The sequence below is a fragment of the Dipodomys ordii genome, unplaced genomic scaffold (assembly GCF_000151885.1).
Source record: "Dipodomys ordii isolate 6190 unplaced genomic scaffold, Dord_2.0 Scaffold66, whole genome shotgun sequence".
Classification (NCBI taxonomy): domain Eukaryota; kingdom Metazoa; phylum Chordata; class Mammalia; order Rodentia; family Heteromyidae; genus Dipodomys; species Dipodomys ordii.
In genome coordinates this window covers 213,343-236,901 of record NW_012267282.1, presented here as the reverse complement: position 1 = coordinate 236,901, position 23,559 = coordinate 213,343, and the positions used below count along the sequence as shown (strand labels likewise).

Below are 23,559 nucleotides of genomic sequence, written 5' to 3'. Positions count from 1 at the left end.
TCTTCAGCTCAAGGCGAGCGCTCTACCACTTGAGCTACAGCGCCACTTCCAGTTTTCTGGTGGTTTATTGGAGATAGGAGTCTCACGGTCTTTCCTGCCCGGGCTGGCTTTGAACCGCGATCCTCAGATCTCAGCCTCCTGAGTAGCTAGGATGACACCAGTGCCCGGCGGCTTTCTTTTTTTTTGTCTGTAGCTTCCAAACGTTCTCTGGTGTCTGGCCTCAGTCCCCTCACTGTCAACCTTGGCTCTGGTGTGCAATTGGCCCTCCTAAACAGCTATCATCACCTTAGTGCTCGCTACACTTTCCTCTTCCACCAGTATGAATGAATTTTAACAGGTTTGATTTGCGTTGTTCCCTAACTCACACAGTTAACCTTTAGTAGCTTCAGTTCCATGAGCCCCAACCAGTGCCAGGGCACTGTACAGTGTGCGGTAGAGGGCAGGTGTGCTCTTAGCGATGGCTTCTCCAGGTTGAGAATACTGGTCCTGGTTTCTCCCCGTCCTCCCAGATACTGAAAGGCATGCCGTCTTATCTTTCCCATTAGGAGAGAACCACTTTCTCTAATCAACCTGAGAAAGAGGAATGTGGAATCTGGAGAAGAAGAACTAGCGTCCAGGCTAGACCATTACAAAGCCAAGGCCACAAGGCACATCTTCCTCATCAGGCACTCCCAGTATCATGTGGATGGCTCCATGGAAAAGGACCGGACTCTGACCCCCCTGGGTATGTGCTGGGCCTTGGATCCTGCTGACTCCTTGTTTGGCCCCAAGTGTGCTTAGGGCACTGACTCTCCCCCAAACCCATGCTGGCCTAGGCACCAATGGATCAAGCATATAATCGTAGCTACTCAGGAAGCTGAGATCTGGGGATGGAGGTTGGAAGTTAGCCGAGGCAAATCTGTGAGACTCTTACCTCTAATTAACCAGCAGAAAATCTAGAAGTGGAGATGTTGCTCAAGTGGGAAAGTACCATTAATGAACGGATAAAGCTGAGCCAGAGTGAGAAGCCCTGAGTTCAAGCCCCAGTGCTGGCACAACAACAACAAAAACTCAGGTAGGAAAGTCAGAAGAGCCTTATCTTCAATCAGCCACCAAAAGCTGGAAATGTAGGGCACTGGTGGCTCACTCATGTAATGCTAGCTACTCAGGAAGCTGAGGTTTGAGGATCTCAGTTAGAAGTCAGCCTGGGCAGGAAAATTCTCCATGAGATTCTTTTTTTTTTTTTTTTGGGTCCTGTCGTGGGGCCTGAACTCAGGGCCTGGGCGCTGTCCCTCAGCTCTTCAGCTCAAGGCTAGCGCTCTACCACTTGAGCCACAGCGCCACTTCCGGCTTTTTTCTTTTTGCTTATGTGGTTCTGAGGAATCGAACCCAGGGCCTCGAGCATGCAAGGCAAGCGCTCTACCACTGAGCCACCTTCCCAGCCCCCTCCATGAGATTCTTATCCCTAATCAACCGTCAAAATCTTGGAAGTGGAGCTACAGCTCAAGAGGTAGAGCACTAGCTTTGAGTGAAAATAAGCAAAGGGACAGTGCCCAGGCCTAGGCCCTAAGTTCAAGTCCCAGTGCCAGCACCAAAAAAAAAACAACCCCAAAATAAAAACACTTCCCTGTGTTTGGGGGTCATCAGCCCATACCTGGATGTTGTCATTGTCAGTAAATATGCTTTGTGACAGTAGGTGCACACCACACCTGGTTGAATTTCAATAACTTTTTTTTTTTTTTTTGGTTGTTGGGCTTGAACTCTGGGCCTGGGCGCTGTCCCTTAGCTCTTCAGCTCAAGGCGAGCGCTCTACAGCTTGAGCCACAGTGCCACTTCCGGTTTTCTAGTGGTTTATTGGAGATAAGAGTTTTACGGACTTTCCTGCCCGGGCTGGCTTTGAACCGTGATCCTCAGATCTCAGCCTCCTGAGTCGCTAGGATTACAGGCGTGAGCCACTGGCGCCCGGCTTCAACAACTTTTTTTGTACTACACATTTTTTTTTTTATTAGCATCAACTAGTTATCCAGGAGATTTCTTTTGTTACTGTTTGCTGGTCTTGGGCTTGAACTTGGCCTGGGCACTGTCCTTGAACTTCTTTGTGTTCAAGGCTAACACTATCACTTGAGTCACAGTGTCACTTCTGGTGTTTTCTGAGTAGTTTATTGGAGGTAAGTCTCACCAACTTTTCTGCCTGAGCTGGCTCTGAATTGTGATCCTCAGATCTCAGCCTCCTGAGTAGCTAGGGTTACAGACATGAGCCCCATGCTCAGCTGGGGGTTTCATTTTGAGATGTCCATATATACTTACAAGGTAACTTGATCAGAGTCAAATTTCAAACCAGTTTCAACAAGCTTCATTTTTTTTTTTACAAAGGTACATAAAATATTTTGATACTCACCCTCCTGTACCCTCTCCTTTCCCCTCTACTAGTATGTACACACTGAGCAGAATCTATTTTAGTTCTGTGTGTGTGTGTGTGTGTGTGTAAACTCGTTCAAAGAGGCTTCACTGGTATTTCACACATGCGTACATACTGTTTTAACCAGAGTGACCACTCACTCCCCCCCCCTCCCAGCCCCTTTCAGTGAGTTTTGTTTGCTGTCCTCCTTTACAATGGGTTTCAGTATCATTTACCCCCTAACATCTCTGTCCCCTGTCTCCTCATCTTGTAAACTTGTTCTGTCTCCCTTTGCCTGTCTGTCTATGTATGTATACATTGCCCTGTGAATGTATATATGTGCTTATCTTAGGTCTAGCATGCACACAGGAGAGAAAACATGTCACCTTTGTTCTGGCTTGAATCTGGCTTGCTTCACTCCCATCCATTTCTCTGTAATTTCCTGCATTCTTTCTTTGTCCTGAACAGTTAATGTTCTATTTAGGATGTGTTTTGGAGTGGTTCTTTTCTGGTCTGTTAGGTGTCTTAAAGGCCTCCTGTTCCTAATGGCTACTTTCTCAAGATGTGGGAAATTTTCTCATTTATTGGATATGCTTTCTGTCCCTTTAGTGTGCACTTATGCTTCTGTGCCCATGACTCTTAGGTTGATCTTTTAACAATGTCTCACAGGTTTTGAAGGTTACACTTGTACTTCTTAATATTTTCCTTATTTCTTTTTATCTTTTTCTTTTTGCCAGTCCTGGGGCTTTAACTGAGGGCCTAGGCACTGTTTCTGAGCTGCTTTTGCTCAAGGCTGGCAGTGTACCACTTGAGCCACAGCTCCTCTTCTGGCTTTTCTGTTGGTTAATTGGTGATAAGAATCTCATGGACTTTCATGTCCAGGCTGGCTTTGAACCATGATTTTCAGATCTCAACCTCCTTAGTAGTTAGGATTATATTTGTGAGCCGCCAATACCCAGCTTGAGGAAATTTATTTTTTGCCAGTCTTGGGCACTGTGCCTGAGCTGCTTTTGCTCTCTACTGTTTGAGCCACAGCACCACTTCTGTTTTTTCCTGTTTATGTGGTACTGAGGAATCGAACCCAGGGCTTCATGCATGCTAGGCAAGCACTCTACCACTGAGCCATATTCCCAGCCTATTTCTTTTTTTTTTTTTTTTGGGTCCGGTCGTGGGGCCTGAACTCTGGGTCTGGGCGCTGTCCCTCAGCTCTTCAGCTCAAAGCTAGCGCTCTACCACTTGAGCCACAGCGCCACTTCCGGCTTTTTTCTTTTTGCTTATGTGGTGCTGAGGAAATCGAACCCAGGGCCTCAGGCATGCAAGGCAAGCACGCTACCACTGGGCCACCTTCCCAGCCCCCCAGCCTATTTCTTCATTTAACTTTTTTTTTTTTGCCAGTCCTAGGGCTTGACTCAGTGCCTGGGCGCTGTCCCTGAGCTGCTTTTGCTCAAGGCCAGCGCTCTACCACTAGAGCCACAGTTCCACTTGTGGCCTTTTCTGTTTATATGGTACTGAGGAATTGAACCCAGGGCTTTATGCATGCTATGCAAGCACTCTACCACTAAGCCATATTCTCAGCCCTTAACTGTTCTTAATATATCCACCTTTGCCAGGCGCCAGTGGTTCAGGAGACTCAAATCTGAAGATTGCTGTTGAAAGCCAGCCCGGGAAGGGAAGGCTGTGAGACTCTTAACTCTAACCAGCAGAAAACTGGAAGTTGAGCTGTGGCTCAACTGGCCTTGAGCTGAAGAGCTCACAGACAATGTCCAGGCCCAGAGTTCAAGCCACACGACCAACACAAAGGGGGGGTGGGGATATATTCACATAATCACCTTACCAAGATCTGATAACGTCTTCAACTTTTTCTGCTTTACTGGAGAGACTTGCCAGAGCTTTATATTTGACGTAAATAGTGAGTGAGGTTATCATTTTCAGAGTTTCAGGTGTTTTTTTTTTTTTTGTCGGTTTTGGGACTTGAACTCTGGGCCTAGGCACTGTCCCTGCACTCTTCAGCTCAAGATGAGTGCTCTACCACTTGAGCCACAGTACCACTTCCGGTTTTTTTTTTTTTGGTTTTTTTGGTCCGGTCGTGGGGCCTGAACTCTGGGCCTGGACACTGTCCCTCAGCTCTTCAGCTCAAGGCTAGCACTCTACCACTTGAGCCACAGCGCCACTTGCAGCTTTTTTCCTTTTTGCTTATGTGGTGCTGAGGAATCGAACCCAGGGCCTCGAGCATGCAAGGCAAGCGCTCTACCACTGAGCCACCTTCCCAGCCTCCCACTTCTGGTTTTCTAGTGGTTTATTAGACATAAGAGTCCCATGGACTTTCCTGCCCGGGCTGGCTCTGAACCATGATCCTCAGGTCTCAGCCTCCTGAATAGTTAGGATGACAGGCGTGAGCCACCAGTGCCTAGCTGTGTTTTTTTAGTTTAACTTCAACTCTTTTTTTTTTATTTTCACTGAGGTTTTGCAGTTGTTTATATCCTCTGAATTCTTTCAGTTTCTATGCACGTCCCCTTTCACTGATCATGCTTTTCTTCCTTCCATCTGGTGGTGGTAGTAAGGATTCAACCCCAGGCCTTACCCGTGTGAGACAGGTTCTCCCTTGAGGCAGGCTCCAGCCTCCTCATTGGTCATTGTAAGCATGCTTCTGGGTTCTTTGGGCTTTCTTCTTCACTGGTCTTAGCATCTATTACTGTGAAGTTGTTGACCCTTGGAATGTATAATGCTTTATTGTTTTTTGTTGTTTTTTTTAAACTGCCAGTCGTGGTGCCTGAACTCTGGGCCTGGGTGCTGTCCCTCAAGCTCTTCAGCTCAAGGCTAGTGCTCTGCCACTTGAGCCACTGTGCCACTTCTGGTTTTCTGGTGGTTAGTTGGAGATAAGAGTCTCACAGACTTCCTTGCCCAGGCTGGCTTTGAACCATGCCTTCTGAGTAGCTTGGTTACAGGTGTGGGCCACTTGCACCTGGCTTTTTCTTTTTTTGGGGGGGGGGGTTGGTCATGGGGCTTGAACTCTGGGCCTGGGTACCGTCCCGGCGCTCTTCAGCTCAAGGCTAGTGCTCTACCACTTGAGCCACAGCACCAGTTCGGTTTTCTGGTGGTTTATTGGAGATAAGAGTCTCATGGACTTAGCTGCCTGGGCTGGCTTTGAGCCGTGATCTTCAGATCTCAGCCTCCTGAGTAGCTAGGATTACAGGCGTGAGCCACTGGTGCCTGTTTGGCTTTTTCTTTTGTTCTTGAGTTGAGAACTTTAGGATGGCTTTGTGGCCAAGCTTTCATCCACATACTGAGGTTATAAGGCCTCAAAACACTAGCTGGCTTTTCCTGTATTTCGTGACGTTTTCTCTATTTGAATGAGACATTTCCTTTTTGTGCAGATATTCAAATATTTGATGGCAGAAGAGTTTCCAAGCCTGTTCTTCACCAAGCTACTATGCTGCCTGGAAGAACTTCTGTTCCTGTACATAAACAGGAAGTAGAGAATACACATGGCCACCACCTCAGAAAATGATGTCATGGGGCATTTTCTTCTTTTTTTTTGGGTCCAGTTGTGGGGCCTGAACTCTGGGCCTGGGCGCTGTGCCTCAGCTCTTCAGCTCAAGGCTAACACTCTACCACTTGAGCCACAGTGCCCCTTCCGGCTTTTTTTTCTTCTTCTGATTATGTGGTGCTGAGGAATCGAACCCAGGGCCTCATTCATGCAAGGCAAGCGCTCTACCACTGAGCCACCTTCCCAGCCCCATCATGGGGCATTTTCATCCAGTGCTAAAATACATCAGAGAGAAAGCATGTGTTTGCAGTCAGTGTCTGCGTCTGCCCCTTGGTTCATTTAGTTGGTGTGTTTGGACATGTACAGAATGCAGGTGGCCCCAGCTCCACAGCTGGCAGGTTTCCAGATGACTTCTCTGTCCTGGGTCCTGGGTCCTGGGTCGGCCAAGGGCTCCTGAGGCAGGACCTTCACTGGCCTTTGCTCTCATTGCTGTGCAGTGTGCAGTGGAAGGCCCATGGGAGTGAGATTCTCAAGTTGTTCTCCTTGCAGGCCGGGAACAGGCTGAACTTACCGGACTCCGACTTGCAAGCTTGGGGTTGAGGTTTAATAAAATTGTCCATTCCTCCATGACACGTGCTGTCGAGACCACAGACATCATCAGCAAGCACCTGCCAGGTGAGTGCTGGGTGCCAGTGGCAGACAACTTGCCTAGCAAGGGCACATTGGTTCTCAGACCCCCCGCTGAGCCTGCCCCTGTCCTCCTCAGGTGTCTGCAGAGTCAGCACAGATCTGCTGCGGGAAGGCGCTCCCATCGAGCCCGACCCTCCTGTGTCTCACTGGAAGCCAGATGCTGTGGTAACAATGCTCCCCTACAGGCCTTAAGGTTGAGACCCTTGTCCTGCCGTCCTCAGCCTCATCTGTTCCACACTGACCATCCTTTGCTCCGTTCCCAGCAGTATTATGAAGATGGAGCCCGGATTGAGGCTGCCTTCCGGAACTATATCCACCGGGCAGATGCCAAACAAGAAGAGGACAGCTATGAAATCTTCATATGTCATGCCAATGTCATTCGCTACATTGTGTGCAGGTAGGCACTGCCATGGACCTGCCCAGGAGGTGGAAGTCACATGCCCACAGGTCACTGGGGACAGAACATGAATGTTGTGAACACTGTCATTCAGTGCTTGATGTAGAAATGAAAACCCTCCACCTAATGCCCTGATGCTGCTCCATGGAGCAGCTTGTACCCTTCCTGGCCCTTGGATTCCTCAAGCTGGGGAGCTCCCGAGTCTCAGGACGCTGGTGGGGCTCTGTCACACATCTTTTTGTTGTCTCTGGTGTGCTTTCTTGAGCTCCTGGTGCCAAAAGGTCTTCTGGCAAGGCTTGTTGAGATGGTCCACGTGCCCAACAGCTCTGTGCAAGGCAGTGTGCAAAAATCATTTCCCTCACACTTGGACAGACAGCTTTTAGGATCCATTGGTAGCTTCTGCTGAGTTTGTTCAGATTTTGAGGTGATGTCTCTCTCCTTCCAGACAAGTGTATGATGTTTCCCTTGTAGGTTTGGGGGTCTGTGACTCAGTTTACTGTTCAGAGTGCTCTGTTGGGGGCTTTTTTGGGGTCCTTTTTTTCAGTCTACCACAGAATTTTTTAGGCTCATGTTTTAGGTTGTATAAGACTAGCAGCCATGGGGCTGGGAAGGTGGCTCAGTGGTAAAGAGCTTGCCTTGCATGCCAGAGTCCCTGGGTTCGATTCCTCAGTACCACATAAGCAAAAAGAAAAAAGCTGGAAGTGGCCCTGTGGCTCAAGTGGTAGAACACTAGCCTTGAGCTGAAGAGCTGAGGGACAGCGCCCAGGCCCAGAGTTCAGGCCTCACGACTGAGAAAGAAAAATAAGTAAGAGCATGAAAATGCTCAGGATGTAGGTCACATTTCCATCCAGGAAAAATTCTTGAATCTAATGAGAAACTGATCTAGCCCTGTGTTCGGCTTTCTCCTTATTACACTGGAAAAGCAGACATTGAATTGTATGTGACGCAGGCCTGCTCCTCCCACTACTGCCTTTTCTCTTCCTTATTACGCTGGAAAAGCAGACATTGCATTGTATGTGACGCAGGCCTGCTCCTCCCACTACTGCCTTTTCTCTTCCTTCCCAGAGCCCTACAGTTTCCTCCGGAAGGCTGGCTCCGTCTGTCCCTCAACAATGGGAGCATCACTCACTTGGTGATTCGACCCAATGGTCGAGTTGCTCTCAGAGCCCTTGGGGACACGGGATTCATGCCCCCCGAGAAGATCACCCGGTCCTGAGGCTACCTGTGAGATCCTTTTCAAGTGGCATCCTGACTCGAGCCTTCTTTCCCTGTCCAGGCAGCACTACAGTGTCATTTTGTGTTTCAACGAAGAAGCTGGCAGGAAAGTATGTAAATGTCTCATGCTGTATTTGGGTGCTTATTTTTAGCCCACGCTAAAAAGGGAAACCATTCTGGCCAGTGGCTTCTCTACCCTATGTGCCCTTTCAGAACAACCCTGTGGAGTGTGGGGCAAAAAATTCTCAGGCAAAGGCAGGCTTGTTCTAGGGAGAGCTGGCTTCATTGAGATTTGCACTAAGGTCTTGACCACAGCTGCCCAGTAATCCCGGGTTTGATAGAAAGCCTGTCAGACAAGATGGCCTTTTGTTTCCACCTCATTTTGCTTCTTATACTCTTCATTTCTGAAAACTCTTGTCATTTAAGTATTTCTGGTTTTCTTTACCTGGGGTCTTGGTATATATCTGTGCAGGTAGACCTGAACCTTCAGGGAAGGAATAAAGCTTTGGAAAAGCTACGGCCTGCTCCTTTGAGAAGTTGTAGGTGAATAACTGTCCTGTAGGGTGTTTTCTGGAGCCAATAAAGTATCTTGGACTGTGGGAGTATAGGGACTCACACTGTAACCCTAGCACTCGGGAAGACTGGGACAAGAGGATCTCAAACAGAAGTATCCAGGACTGAGCTTGCCACTGGCTTCTGTTAATCTTGTGGGTTAGAGTACTTTGCCCCAAATGTTAAGAAAAACAATTTCTATATGATAGAAGTGCTCTCAATAAGCGTGTTTTCTATCAGCAGAATTGGGATATTTGGGTGGCTCCATTTTCTTTGTAAATAACCATGTAATAAAGCTTCAGTGGTGTTTTTTATTTTGTTTGAAGAATTTGTTGTGACTATTGTAGAGAAAACAAGTGCATGCCATGCAGCTGACAAGTTGTGTCACTGCAGTCCTGTCTTTTGTCCCCAGGGCTGGCAGCACCGCCAGGTGTTCTGCTTGGAGGACTTGCCACCAGCGGCCAGAGGACATCTTGTGTTTTGTCCCATGGTGGGCCTGTCACCTGCCTCGAAATCATTAAGGCAGGAGGAACAGGCTATGGCAGCTTGTAAGCACAAAGCTGAAGGCTTCTCACCTCTGACCTCAGGAGGCAGGGAGTTGCCCAGTCTGCACTGAGGGCATCCCATGCATGTCACAGCCCCAACAGCTGACCTAAGAAGCAGGCAGCATTTTAGGAACAAACCTTGACGTTCTCCTTGGGCTGTTTATAGGGAGGTGCAGGGGCACTCTGCACGGCACTGAGGCTGCAAATGGAAACCGGGACTTCACACAGGACTCAGGTGGGGGACACTGGGCCAACTGCCCTATCCATTGTCCCCAATCTGTCATGTTGATGACAGATGGTGCAAAGACAAAAAAGCTCAGAATCACCTGGACAGACTGACGAGTCTGGAGCAAGCAGCCATAGACCAGTAATTGAGCATCTTTTCTATTGCTTCAGCAACTCCTTCCCCCTACCCCCAATACAATTCTGAAATTGAGTTTCTAGATACTCTCTGAAGTCATTGTCTGAATACTTGGTGACTACAACCTGCTTTGTTACGTAAGTTCCTTGTTAATATTTCTTGGCTGGCTCTTCTTCCAGTGGGCTTTGCATTCATGAGCTCCATGGGTAAAAGTAGGCTCTGGCCAAGTTCAGGGTGGGACTGCAGACAGGCAAGGCCTTGGCTGCCAGGACACCCCTATAGATACACCGTGCCTGAGTGTGGGTGTGTGCTACCCACCCAGAGGGGCCTGGACTCAATAGGATGGAGAAGGTTCTTCCTCCCTCTGGGATTACCCATGCCCTCTGGTTTGCAACTGATGACAGAAGGCCTTCGCACCAGGAATAAGCCAGGCACATTGTCACACCTGTGGTCCCAGCTACTTGAGGCAGAGGTAGGAAGATTGTTGGAGTTCTAGACCAATCAGGGCGACAGTCCTTTCTCAAAAAGAGAAATCTGCAAATCACTCACTCAGGTTAGTTTGAAGGGCTTTCTTCCCAAGCATGTAATCTCTCTCATCAGTAGTGTTTTAAGAGACACAGAGCCATAAGGTAACAAAACATTTACCAGAATAGGTATTCCCACGGTCTTGCAAATAGAATAGTCAACAGTGACTTCTAAAGCTTCAGAAAACTGCAGTCTGCAAAATTAGGGGAAAACAGTACTTTAATCTCTATTGACAATAATATACTGAGACAATTTGCTAAGTCTTCAGAGAAAACAGCAGCACTAAAAAGAATGTCTGTTCCAATTACCTTTTGAAAACAAAAGTGCTTTTTGGAATGTCATTGTTTTCAGAACAAACTGTATTATTTGCTTTACATCTTGATCTCATGCAAATGAAAATATCCTGTGTAACAAACTTTTGAATTCTAAACCTATGTCTTATATAAAAGAAATAAGCTTTTTAAAAACACATTTCAATTCAGAGTGTTTACAAAAAAAAATATGTCTTTGCCGATATAATCATTGTATATTCTCAAAAAGTAACTTCAGGAAAAGTAACTGATTTACAAAAAGGCACTGAAGTTGGCACAACCAGTGGTAGTTTTTTGTTTTGGAGTAAACACTGGACGTGTGTGAGAAGCTGCTTCCAACAGCAGGGCTGAGACTCCGCCTTGAGGCATGGTAACAGGGTGTACAGACCTTCCTGGGGATAATTAATGATGACTAAAAGGTTACCAAGGACTGAAAGACTCAAACCTCCAGTTTCTCTACTGTAACAAAATGATCTTTTTAGAATTTACTTCAGCTGGGACTTTCTTTATAAAAGATCAAGACAAATTGCAAAGCTAGGGAACAATTTATATTATTTAATTATCACGCTGGCAATTAAGTAGCAAGTTCAGGTGCTGGTGAGAATTAGACCTTCTGGTTATTGCTGGTGAGGATTCTGAGACTTGTATGACTCCAGCTGGCTCGGACTTTTTTCCCAAGAGAAAGATACTTCTCTTGTGAGCATAAGGCTGAGACAGTCAAGGCCCATTTACTCCCTGTTCCTTACTGTTAAAAACAACTAGGATCAAGCAGCGAACACCTGGGTCTTGGCATTTGTGTACTGGGAAGCTGCTCTCCAGGAGTCTGTGTACAACCTGTCCTCATGTTGTGGACAGTGGAAGTGCACTTACGCACAGCAGGGTTGCCAGCTCCCTCCAGAGCACCTGCTCAGGCCTGGGAGGTCACACACTACCTCTCAGTCATTCTCATTTTATTATGGGGAGGGGAGGGAGTATTAGGTGTGTGTCTCATTATGTATATATAACTCATGCTAGAGGCTTCAAACTTAAAATCCTCCTTCCTCATCCTCCTGAATGCTGGATTATAGTTGGTGTACCACCATGCCCAATCTCCTTTGCTCCATTTCAAACCCAGGAATCACTACCTAAAATGTCTGCATCATTACTACATCCACATTTTGGAGAATATTTGTGCATTGCATTTTTTGAGTTTGCTTTTATTTTTCTGAAGTATTAAGTTTAAATCTGAGTTAGGACATCTGTATTTTCTAAAATACTTAAGGCTTCATAGAAAGAACTAATAAATTATTCAGAATATAGTCTTTTGTTAAACTTTACCAATAAACATTACCCTTCTTTCCTTAACAATGAAGAAGGACGTGAGCCCTATAGGGTTGCAAGTTGTGCCATGTGTGCCACTCTGCGGAGGTGGCTCCCATGTGCAGGACTGTATCGACCGGGGCTGCCTCGGCTGGGGGACGACCTCATGTGACCCAGTTTCCCAGGGCTGATCCCAGCAGGACCGCTTCGCCCCAAACTGCAGCAATCAAGATCTGGCAGTTGAGACTTCAACTTTCCTTTCAGTGCAGGGCTTGGCCAACTAGAAAGCCAGAAAGATATATTAGTCCTGGTGGGCCATGTCTGCAGGGTAGAAATCCAAGGAAATCAAGGTAAGGGTGTAGGCAGCAATCCCCCCGGGACCACCACAAGGTACTTCTGAACCTCAGACCCTGAGCCAGATCGCTCGTGGCGTGCGTTTCCGTATGAAACTCTCACAATCTGACTACAAACCCTGTATGCCACCAGCCTTTTCAGCCTGTCCAGATTCAGCTTAGTCTGATTTTCCACCTTACTGAAGGGTCTGCTTCTGTGCACAAATGACCATGTAGTATTAGCTTGACCAAGGGGACTGTGACTAACTTGTATACACAAACCCCAAGTGCTGTTCTTAGGGCCCCATGTCACCTCTGTCTGTCTGAGGGTGAGTAGCCCAGGACTGCACTCTTCCACCTGTGCACAGCTGGATACAGGCCAGGGTCAACATCTGCACTCTCAAGCGCTGCCAAGACATCCCGATCTAGTTTTGATGGCTCGTCACTAGAATACAGGGTGGGAGGATTAGGGAAAAGCAAATACCTGATTGGAAAAAAAAAAACTTGGAAAACACCACTGCATTTTAAACTCCAGAACCCAATGAACAGAATATGTGGGACAATTTCACTGAGTAACCACTAAACACACTAGGATCTCAGAGGTGCCAGCTGGAGGGACAACAGCCAGTGTACAGGGCCAGAGCAGAGAGCTACTGCCCTCAGTGTCCCACAGCAAAGGCAGGCAGAGTGTCTCCAGGAGACTAGCTGGGTCCCCCACAAGTAGCACCATCAACCCCATTATTATGTGTTAACTCCTAAAATAAATTAGGAAGAATGAATTCTGGTCTATTCCCTTCCCTGGATCAGCTACCGCAGAGCTGAAAGAAAACACTGTAGAGTACTAGAAGCTACACATTCAAGAAGATGGGAGGGGACCTGTCAAGTTGTAGGAAAAAAGGAACAATGCCACATGTGGAAGGGCTATCACTCACCCAAAAAGGAAGAGCTTCCTAGTGGAGTTCCTAGTAGATCCAGGCACACGTGCAGCCTGGGCTCCAGGGCTACTGGGACCCTGGGACATTTCCACTGCTCCTGCTGGCATCTCCCGGTCAGTCCTGACGTGGCTGTTTCCCAGTCTGTCTGCAGCAAGGGGACTTGCTGGCAAAGCACCTTCTACTGCATCTTTTCTTGAAGTCAGGACCTTCTTATCTTTAGTGTTCCTGTTTCCATTTGATGTCTCAGAAGGATTTTTCAAGTTCAGTTTATCAAACTGAAGAGTCAAAGAAGACACAGGTGGCAAAAGGTCTGCCTCCCCAGGGGGGCGCTCTTGTCTTCCCCAGGTTGGGGTTCTCTGACTCAGAGAGTGGCTTACCCCATTTTCACTACAATGGGGATGGTGGTATCCACCTGGGCCTTCTCCACAGTCTGCCTTCTGCCCCAGGGGAAGGGCACCATACTCCAAGTTCCCAAAAGCATCAATTGTGAGCTGGCTTTGACTTCGCTCTGTATTCTGCAGATTTTTCATTTCTTCTAAGCTCATGCCATCATCTTCATCTAGAAATGCCCCCACAGAGATGGAATTGCTATGCTTCTTCGTACTACCTAGGAGGGCAATGGAAGAGGCACATTAGGTATGCAGGTCAGAACCAGAATGATCATCCCACTTAAATGTTCTGTAAGCCCTATAACCCAAGCAAGAAATGACAAATAGGATACTGCAAGCAGAAATACATCTGGTCCCTTCTCCCTCAAATTCAGGAATTATAAGGAAAATTGAGGCCAGGCCAAGACTACAGGGAGAGGATATCCTTGTAGTTCGGTGGCTCGCTCCCAGCTCTGACCAGCTCTATAAAGATCACTGGAAATCTCAAGAACCCTGTTCTGTAAGTGGAATAAGCAGAACTTGAGAGCAGCACTTTGCTGTCCAAACCCAGGGGAAGGCCCGTCTTTATCATAACAGTGGCCACTGGAACTGAGGCATGAACAAATGTGCTCACTTCATTCAACATTAACTAATTAAACACATCATTCTGTGGGGACAACAGGTGTGGCCTCCTCCCAGTCTTCCAACTTCCAGCCTGGCCCAAACCTGGCCTCCACAACCCACTGGATCACACTCAGGTGTGTACCACATCAGCTGCAGCAGGATGTCACCTGGGGCCTGTTCTGACTGTACAGAGTCAGGGACAACTTTCACAATCTGTCTTTCCAAATTAATGTGCATGTGGCCTGCTTTCATTTTGTTGTTCCAGGGAACTTAGTTTTGGACCACAGATGCATGCCAACACACTTAGTCTCACCAATTTCTTGCTGGGCTGGCCTCCAACTGGGACCCTCCCAATCTCCACCTCTGGAGTAGCTTGGATGACATGTGAACTACTATACCTGACCTAATTTTAACAGAGCTTACTTCTTCCATTTTATTTCTGACACTGACCAAAGCTTTTTGTTTTTTTTGTTTGTTTGTTTTTGGGTCCAGTCGTGAGGCCTTGACTCTGGGCCTGGGCGCTGTCCCTCAGCTCTTCAGCTCAAGGCTAGCGCTACCACCTGAGCCACAGCACCACTTCCGGCTTTTTTCTTTTTGCTTATGTGGTGCTGAGGACTCAAACCCAGCAAGCGCTCTACCATTGAGCCACTTTCCCAGCCCATGGGTTCCTCTTTCTTATCTCCCAACTCTTTCCAATCTATTATCAATTCACTAGATTTTAATTGAGGCATAGTCCCAATATGGTATGCTGTAATTATACCACTGTTCAAAAATTAATATTATACTAATATCTACATGTATGTTTTTCTTCCCACTAATTATATGCATTACTGCACAGCATTCATTACAATTGTAAGCCCTTTTTTATGTCATACCCTACACTCTGAAAGCATGATTTTTATTTTTATTTTTTTGGTCAGTTTGAACTCAGGGCCCAAGCTCTCTGCTCAAGGATAGTGCTCTACCACTTGGAGCCACAGTTCCAATTCTGGTTTTCTGGTCAATAACTGGAGATAAGAGTGTCACAGACATTCTTGCCCGGGCTAGCTTTGAATGATCCTCAGATATCAGCCTCTTGAGTGGCTAAGGTTCACCATGAGCTACCGGTGCCCAGGGAAAGCATGAATTTTCATTCTGCATGAGGACAGAACCATTTATTCAGCCAATCCTCAACTATCAGAGGATAAACTATTAGTTTTCTAATGTTTGGCAGTGCTTGGGTATCTCTAATTCTTTCCTCACAAGAGACTCTGGACCAGGCAGACTGCCCAGAGCCTGGATACCACCATTAGAACATCTTGATGGCAGAGTACCACTCCTACCCTCATTGTGGTAGAAGTTTACTACATTGTAGACACGTATATCTTTTTTTTTTTTTGGTCTGTTCGTGGGGCCTGAACTCTGGGCCTGGGCGTTGTCCCTCAGCTCTTCAGCTCAAGGTGAGTGCTCTACCACTTGAGCCACAGCGCCACTTCCCGGCTTTTTTTTCTTTTTGCTTATGTGGTGCTGAGGAATAGAACCCAGGGCCTCATGCATGCAAGGCAAGTACTCTACCATTGAGCCACCTTCCCAGCCCCTAGACACGTATATCTTATTACTGGTGAGATGCCTTTGTGGGGGGGGGGGGGGAGGGGGGGGATGATTTTTGCCTTTTCTCTTGTAATATTTAAGAACTTTAGTATTTCCTTTTTTCTTTTTCTTTTTAGTCCATTGTGGGGCCTGAACTCTTGGCATGGGCACTGTCCCTCAGCTCTTCAGCTGTAGACTAGTGCTCTACCACTTGAGCCTCAGCCCCACTTCCGGCTTTTTCTGCTCATGTGGTGCTGAGGAATTGAACCAAAGACCTCATGCATGAAAGGCAAGCACTCTACCACTGAGCTACCTTCCCAGCCCCAATATTTCCTTTTTTCTTTCCTCAATGCCAAGTTACCAAGCCCAGGTCTTTGCTCAGGCTGAGGTATGTAATCTGTCAGTGAGTTACACCCCAGACCAATGTTTCCTTTTTTAATGTTGCTAAGGTGCTATTAGTTACTTTTAAGTGTTTAAAATCAGATTAACCTTTCCTGATCATTCCATCATTGCTTTTGTGCTCAAGATGGTCTGTGCCCTAAAGGCTGATAAAATAGACGCAAGCATTCTGGAGCCTATGTTCCTTTTTCTGATATTCAATGATCCAATGAACCGTACACTTAGAAAAAGATATAAATACTAGACCTAAAATATTGCTGTTTTGGAAAAACATCACCAAATGAAATATTCAATTCTAGACCAGGACCTAAGGCCAGAAGCAGCAATACCCATGGCCATGCCACTGTATTTTTTATATCTACAAGTACACACATGAGATGAGTGGACACATACCTTGGGAAAGTTACCCATTTTTACAATAAAATCACGTGAGGCAAAGAAAAGAAAGACATAGCCAACTCAGCTCATGTTTGCTCACCAGAAGTGAAAGCTTTGTCTTGATGGCAGGCTTCATTTTCTCTTGTTTCTTGCTGAGCCTTTCTGCTCATTTCCTGACGGGCAAGATATTCTTCTAGTCTTTGCAGGCCCTCCTGGGAAGACAGATCAACAAAACAGCCCAGAAATTCCCAGTATTCAACCCAGGGATACCCCAGCTCATGAGCTAGCTCCCTGTAAGAAACAAAAAACAATTACCAGGTGAGAAAACAGAAAAATTACCCAAAGAAAACAGCCACTTAATGTTCAGAGTGTCAAAACTGATATCTGCAATATTGAGTGTAATTTTATTTTATCCTAAATTTCAAGTTAAAATTAAACATGTGTTTTCCAGCTATCCCCTAGCAAGTAAGACTGCGGTGTTCCCTGAAGAGCTTTTCTATGATGAAACAAGCCACATTTGCTCAAGAAGGGAGCCCTCAGCCAGTATACACTCGCATTACTCAATAGTGAAATCCTATCAGTACATTTTGGACAGGAATATAAAAATCTAGGGGTCTATGGCAAAGTCAAACTGTAAACCTCAAATTAGGCACATATTTTGAAAAAAAAAAGGGGGGGGCCTGAAATGTCCCAGTAAACATTCTGGGAACCAGTATCTTTAAGTAGCTAGTCAATTCATCATCCATCCACACACATCCACACTGCACACCACACAGCACTGAAGCCCATGTGCTCTTAGCACGTCATGTAAGTACCTCCCTACTCTCTCAGTGCCCCGTTCTGCATCAGACTTCCTGACACTGTGGAAGAAGCCTGCTTTCTCTCGAGGAGGAGTTTTCCAGAGTTTGCGAAAATCTTCAGCCTGGGAGAAAAAGGAAAAATTTCAGGTTATGTTGTACCTTGTTGCAGATCACCCGGGTCTCAGAACTATCAGTACCACCGACTCAAAGGCTGTTTCCCTGCAACTTTAACAGACCACAAAGCTCTGTAGCCAAGAGAGGCAGCATGACCAAACTCAGCACTGTGCTTGAAGTGGGGAAGGGGTTCTTCGCTTCACTAGTCTAGATTGTGAACATCAAATCTGGCCTAGGAAAGACAGAATGAATCTTTACTTGACAGCAGGACATCACCGAGCCACTTGCTCCCAAAGGCACAGATGCACTGCTTCCCATAACACAGAAAACAGATGATGCTCAAGGTTAGTGCTCTACCACTTGAGCCACAGCTCTATTTCTGGCTTTCTTTGTGTGTGTGTGATTAACTGGAGATAAGAGTCTCATAGATTTTCCTGCCTGGGGGAGCTTCCAACTGTGATCCAAAGATCTCAGCCTTCTGAGTAGATAGCATTACAGGCACGAGCCACAGGTATCCGGCCTTATCTATTTTTTTTTTGCCAGCCCTGGAATTTGAACTTAGGTATCCTCAGCGTTGTCTCTAAAGCTCTCTGTGCTCACCGCTAGCATTATACCACTTGAGCCACAGCACTGCTTCTGGCCTTTTCTGAGTAGTTTATTGAAGTGTCCCAAGGAAGTTTCTACCTGGCTGGCTTCCAACTGTGATCTGAGGTTCTCAGCCTCCAGAGTTGCTAGAATTTTAGGAGTAAGCCACTGGTGGCGCCTGGCTCATCTTTTTGTTTTTGGTTGGTCATGAGGCTTGAACTCTGGGCCACTTCCGGTTTTCTGATGGTTTATTGGAGATAGGAGTCTCATGAGCTTTCCTGCTGGGGCTTGTTTTGAACCATGATCCTCAGATCTCAGCCTCCTGAGTAGCTAGGATTACAGGTGTGAGCCACCAACCCCAGCTTTCATCTTTTTTTTTGGGGGGGGGAGGGGGGTGTTGGTCTCATGGGACTTGAACTCTGGGCTTGAGCGTTGTCCCTGCACTCTTTAGCCACAGTGCCACTTCCAGTTCTCTAGTGGTTTATTGAAGAGTCTCATAGATTTTCCTGCTTGGGCTGGCTTTGAACCATGATCTTCAGATCTCAGCCTCCTGAGTAGCTAGGATTACAGGCCACCAGCGCCCTGCTCATCTAATCTTTTTTTAATTTTTTTTATTTTTTTGTCGGTCGTGGGGCTTGAACTCTGGGCCTGGGCGCTGTCCCTCAGCTCTTCAGCTCAAGGCGACCACTCTACCACTTGAGCTACCCACTTCCGGTTTTCTGGTGGTTTTATTGGAGATAGGAGTCTCACGGTCTCTCCTGCCCGGGCTGGCTTTGAACCTGGATCCTCAGATCTCAGCCTCCTGAGTAGCTAGGATTACAGGCATGAGCCACCAGCGCCCGGCTCATCTAATCTTAAACATATAATTTGGAGATCTTTTTTTTTTTGCCAGTCCTGGGCTTGAACTCAGAGCCCTGAGCTCTGTCCTTGAGCTTCTTTTATTCAAGGTTAGTGTTCTATCACTTAAGCCACAGTTCCCCAGCTTTTTCTGAGTAGTTTTTTGGAGATAAAGTGTCTCATAGACTTTTCTTTGTTTTTTATTTTTTTGGGCCTGGTCGTGGGGCCTGAACTCTGGGCCTGGGCGCTGTCCCTCAGGCTCTTCAGCTCAAGGCTAGTGCTCTACCACTTGAGCCACAGCACTACTTCCAGCTTTTTTCTTTTTGCTTATGTGGTGTTGAGGAATCGAACCCAGGGTCTCATGCATGCAAGGCAAGTGCTCTACCACTGAGCCACCTTCCCAGCCCCTCTCATGGACTTTTCTGCCTGGGCTAGCTTCAAACTGCAATCTCAGATCTCAACCTCTTGAGTAGCTAGGATCATAGGCGTGAGCCACCAGTGCTTGGCACTGGAGACATTTTTATAGTTGTAAGTAACTATTTAGAAAGCCAGTTATTTTTAATTTTTGTGTGTTTTGCTTTTTTATTTGGTGGGCAAGTATTCTGCTGCTAAGCCAAGCCCTCAGCACATTTTTGCATTGGTCATTTTTGAGACAGGGTCTCAATCCCCACGCTGGTGCATGTTCCCTCTACTTTAGGCTTGTCCAGGCTGGGATGACAGCTGTGCAGTGTTAGCTCAGCTCCAGTTCAGAGGGCTCTCCTAAACGTTTCTGCCTAGCCTGTTCTCAAACAATGATCTTGCTGGTCTCAGCTTCCCAAATGGCTGGAATTACAGGTGCGAAAGCTTAGGAATGAGTATCATAATGATCTCCCTATCCCAGGCTCCCGATGACAGATGTGCCCCACCATGCCTGGAAAACTCTACCATTTGAGTCAAAGCTATACTTCCAGCTTTTTGGTAATCAGAGAGTCTTGGACTTTCCTTCCTGAATTGGCTTTGAACTGTGATCCTCAGATCTCAGCTTCCTGAGTAGCTAGTATTATAGGTATGAGCCACTTGCACTGTCAGGTTGTTTGAATCTGGTCTTGAAAGCAGTGCTGGGATTTTAACTCAAGGCTTCATCTTCCATGACTTAAGCCACACACCTCCAGGACTTTTCTTCTATTTTTCACACATGTTGTCATGTTTTTTTGCCTAGGCCAGCCTGAAATGTGATCACCCTACATATGCCTAGCATAGCTGGGAGTACAGGGGTGTACTATGCCCTTCTTTTTAGTCAAGATGGTCTCACTATTTGCTGTAGCTAGCTGGCTTCCAACCATGACCATAGAGGTCTCTGCCTCCAAACTAGCTGAGATTACAGCATGAGCTAGCATCCTTTTTTTTTTTTTTCTTTTTAAATCAAGATTTTATAAATGCCATTGAGAAAGAACTGTCAATTGTAAATCTGACATAAAACATGCACAATGTCTGGCCCAGTAACCTCATCATTACAAAGTTACTAAACTCTTGATGTAAATGGCTGCAGCCTGGATATAAACAGGTTGTAGGAAAAAGAGATGATGCCAAGAGCTCTGACAAATTTGAGAGGAAGTAATGGGAATTGCAAGTGTGGGAAAATTCCATTTGGAAGGTAAGCTTACAAACAAGAGTTATCTCAATCACATGTTAGACTGGCAGGGGGAAAGGAGGGACAGGAAGAATGAGACGACAAACTGGAGGGCTGGCCCAGATAAACGCCAGTCTGTTAAGATGTGTGGACTCCCACTACATGCACTCAGGCTAATGAGTTAGTGACGTAGCAAACATTCCAAATCTTTATTACTACCTCATAGCAGGTGGTTTCAGACAAGAATGACCTTTGTGCTCCATAAAAGTTGGTTTATCCTGGGAGCCAGTAGCTTTCCCCTGTAATCCTAACTACTTAGGAGGCTGAGATCTGAGGACTGTGAATCAAAGTCAGCCCAGAAAATGGAAGTCCATGAGACTCTTTTTTTTTGTTTGTGTCAGTCCTAGAGCTTGAACTCAGGGTCTAAGTGCTGTTCCTGAGCTTTTTGTGCTCAAGGCTAGTGCTCTACCACTGGAGCCACAGATCCACCCATAAGACTCTTTATCTCCAATTAATTAACAAAAAGCCAGAACTAGAACTGGAGCTACAGCCTTGAGCAAAGAGGCTCAGTGACAGTGCCCAAGCCCTGAGTTCAAGACCCAGAGTCAATAGCAAAAAAAAAAAAAGCTAGTTTATAATACCAAGCTCAAAATAACAGGATACAGCCCCCAGCACTGAGATTCCAGAAGACTCCTTACCCAACAGCTTACCTTGGATGGACTCAGGGGTCCAACAAATGCCCTCAAAGTCAGCATAGAGTCCTTGGGGCCAGCTCTACAGTAGCTGGCCTGTGAGGCTTCAGCTGTCTGGTCTGAGGACCATAGCTCCCCAATGACAGGTGAGGAAGTGTCTTCTGCTCTTAGAAGTGGCACATAGTAGTGACCTGAGGGAGGAACCACAGGCGTCTGATCACAGAGAATGAATGAGGGTCTGGGTGAACAGTGGTAAAAATAATGGTGTAAGGAACCAGGTGGTCAGTTAAGCTCTGGGGCAAAGACCACTGCAAAGGCCAGTTTAATTTGGGATACGTTTTTCAGTGAGCCTCATTTCCTCAAGAAAAGGAAGGAGAGCATCAGATACTCCAGGAACTTGGGGCTCAGAAGATAAAGGCTAAAATTAGGGCTGGGAAGGTGGCTCAGTGGTAGAGCGCTTGCCTTGCATCCCTGAGGCCCTGGGTTCGATTTCTCAGTACCACATAAGCAGAAAAAGCCGGAAGTGGCGCTGTGGCTCAAGAGGTAGAGCGCTAGCCTTGAGCCGAAGAGCTGAGGGACAGCGCCCAGGCCCAGAGTTCAGGCCCCATGACCGGACCAAAAAAAAAAAAAGAAGATTAAGGCTAAAATTATCAATAGCAAGAACTTAAAGAGTCACAATGAGGTCACATTTCCCTCCCGCCTCAGTTCTCCACTCCTGTGGAAGATGGCTTTTCAGGTTCAGCTCCTGAAGGAAAGGCTTGCTAGAATACTGGCTTTTCATGCTAACTACAGGTGCCTGAAATTTTTAAATCTTAAATGCTTATAATTTTTCCTGTGTGCCAGTCTTGGGGTTTGAACTCAGGACCTGGGCTCTGTCTCTGAATTTTTACTGATCAAGGCCAGCACTCTACCACTTGAGCCACAGCCCTACTTCCAGCTTTTTGATGGTTAATTGAGGGTATAAGGCTCGTGGACTTTACTGCCTGGGCTGGCTTTGATCTTCAGATCTGTCTCCTGAGTAACTGGGGTTATAGGTATGAGGCATCAGTGCCCAGCGTATAATAGTTTAACTTTCATTTTTCTTTTTTTTGTTGTTGTTGTTTTTTTTGGGTCCGGTGAGGGGGCCTGAACTCTGGGCTTGGGCGCTATCCCTCAGCTCTTCAGCTCAAGGCTAGCCCTCTACCACTTGAGCCACAGCGCCACTTCCAGCTTTTTTTTTTTTGCTTATGTGGTGCTGAGGAATGGAACCCAGGGTCTCAGGCATGCAAGGCAAGCGCTCTACCACTGAGCCACCTTCCCAGCCCTAACTTTCATTTTTCTATTCTATGTTCATTGTAGTGTTTACTGAAAACTGTAACTGGTTTACTACATTTCACATGTCAGTGTCTAACTGGGATATAGCACACATATAGAAAAAATGTTACAGGTAGTTGATCCTTTAGTGATATTCATATGCATATTTTTAAACTGCATGACAAATTTAACCAAAAATTACTCATCCACATTTACTTTTTTGACATATTCAAGTCCTTTAAGAAAAGTTTTGTCAGTCATGGGGCTTGAACCCAGGGCCTGAGCACTGTCCTTTTTCCTCAAACGCTAGAACTCTATCACTTTGAGCCACAGCTCCAATTCCAGTTTCTGGTGGCTAATTGGAGGTAAGAGTCTCATGGACTTTCCAGCCTTGGCTGGCTTTGCACCACAAACCTCAGATCTCAGCCTCCTGACTAGCTAGGATTACAGGCATGAGGCACTGATGCCAATTAAGGATTTATTTTAGTATATCAGAAAAAAGTAGGGAGAAATGAAAAGAACAAAAGGAGGAAACATTCCTGTTTCACACAGGGAATGTGAGTAAGAACTCTTTGAAAAACTTTTGTGGTTTAAATTTTGTTTTATTTTGGTTACTGAGGATTGAACCCAAGGCACTGTTTATGCTAAAATATGCTAAACACAGGCTCTATCACTGAACTACACTCAGAGCTCTTAGAAACCGATACCTAAAGGGCTGGGGTGTATGAAGCTACAAAATCGGATCTTTGTTCCCTTGGTGTTGCGGTTTTTTTCTTCAGAACTGGGCTTTGCACTTGCTAGGCAGATGCTACCACTTGAACCATACCTCCAGCCCTCCTGATGTGGTCTTATGCCTGGCTTTTTATTTATTTTATTGTCAGTTTTGGCTCTTCAACTCAGGGCCTAGGCAGTGTCCCTGAGCTCTTTTGCTTAATGCTAGTATTCTACCACTTTGAGCCACAGCGCAACTTCTGGTTTTCTGATGGTTAACTGGAGGTAAGAATCTCAAGGACTTTCCTTTCTAGGCTGGCTGTGAACTTGATCATCAGCTCAGCCTCCTGAGTAGCTAGGATTACAGGCATGAGCCACTAATTCCCCTACAAAATAGACTTTTTAGGTTTTTTTGGCAATGGAAATTGAACCCAGGACATTGCCCTTGCTAAGCAAGTGCTTTGCTACTAAGCTACATCTCAACCCAATGTCTGGCTTTTAAAAAATATATTTTAGCCGGGCGCGGGTGGCTCACGCCTGTAATCCTAGCTACT

The 23,559-nt window shown here is 46.3% G+C and overlaps 2 protein-coding genes across 2 annotated transcripts in view; one reads left to right on the top strand and one right to left on the bottom strand.

The window, feature by feature from the left end:
• Positions 1 to 9,032, top strand: part of LOC105990588 (serine/threonine-protein phosphatase PGAM5, mitochondrial-like) — a 16,193-nt gene extending 7,161 nt beyond the window's left edge. Inside the window, exons 4-8 of the mRNA XM_013023028.1 lie at positions 546 to 724; positions 6,414 to 6,539; positions 6,631 to 6,719; positions 6,818 to 6,951; positions 8,017 to 9,032. Of these exons, the coding sequence (XP_012878482.1) occupies positions 546 to 724; positions 6,414 to 6,539; positions 6,631 to 6,719; positions 6,818 to 6,951; positions 8,017 to 8,167 (679 nt within the window). The 3' untranslated portion in view covers positions 8,168 to 9,032. The remainder of the gene's footprint in view (positions 1 to 545; positions 725 to 6,413; positions 6,540 to 6,630; positions 6,720 to 6,817; positions 6,952 to 8,016) is intronic.
• Positions 9,033 to 10,247: 1,215 nt separating this feature from the next.
• The window catches only part of Ankle2 (ankyrin repeat and LEM domain containing 2), a 25,285-nt gene continuing 11,973 nt past the window's right edge, over positions 10,248 to 23,559 (bottom strand). Inside the window, exons 6-11 of the mRNA XM_013023027.1 lie at positions 21,020 to 21,214; positions 17,180 to 17,286; positions 16,465 to 16,655; positions 13,024 to 13,633; positions 12,405 to 12,536; positions 10,248 to 12,039 (exon numbers count right to left, since the gene is read on the bottom strand). Of these exons, the coding sequence (XP_012878481.1) occupies positions 11,826 to 12,039; positions 12,405 to 12,536; positions 13,024 to 13,633; positions 16,465 to 16,655; positions 17,180 to 17,286; positions 21,020 to 21,214 (1,449 nt within the window). The 3' untranslated portion in view covers positions 10,248 to 11,825. The remainder of the gene's footprint in view (positions 12,040 to 12,404; positions 12,537 to 13,023; positions 13,634 to 16,464; positions 16,656 to 17,179; positions 17,287 to 21,019; positions 21,215 to 23,559) is intronic.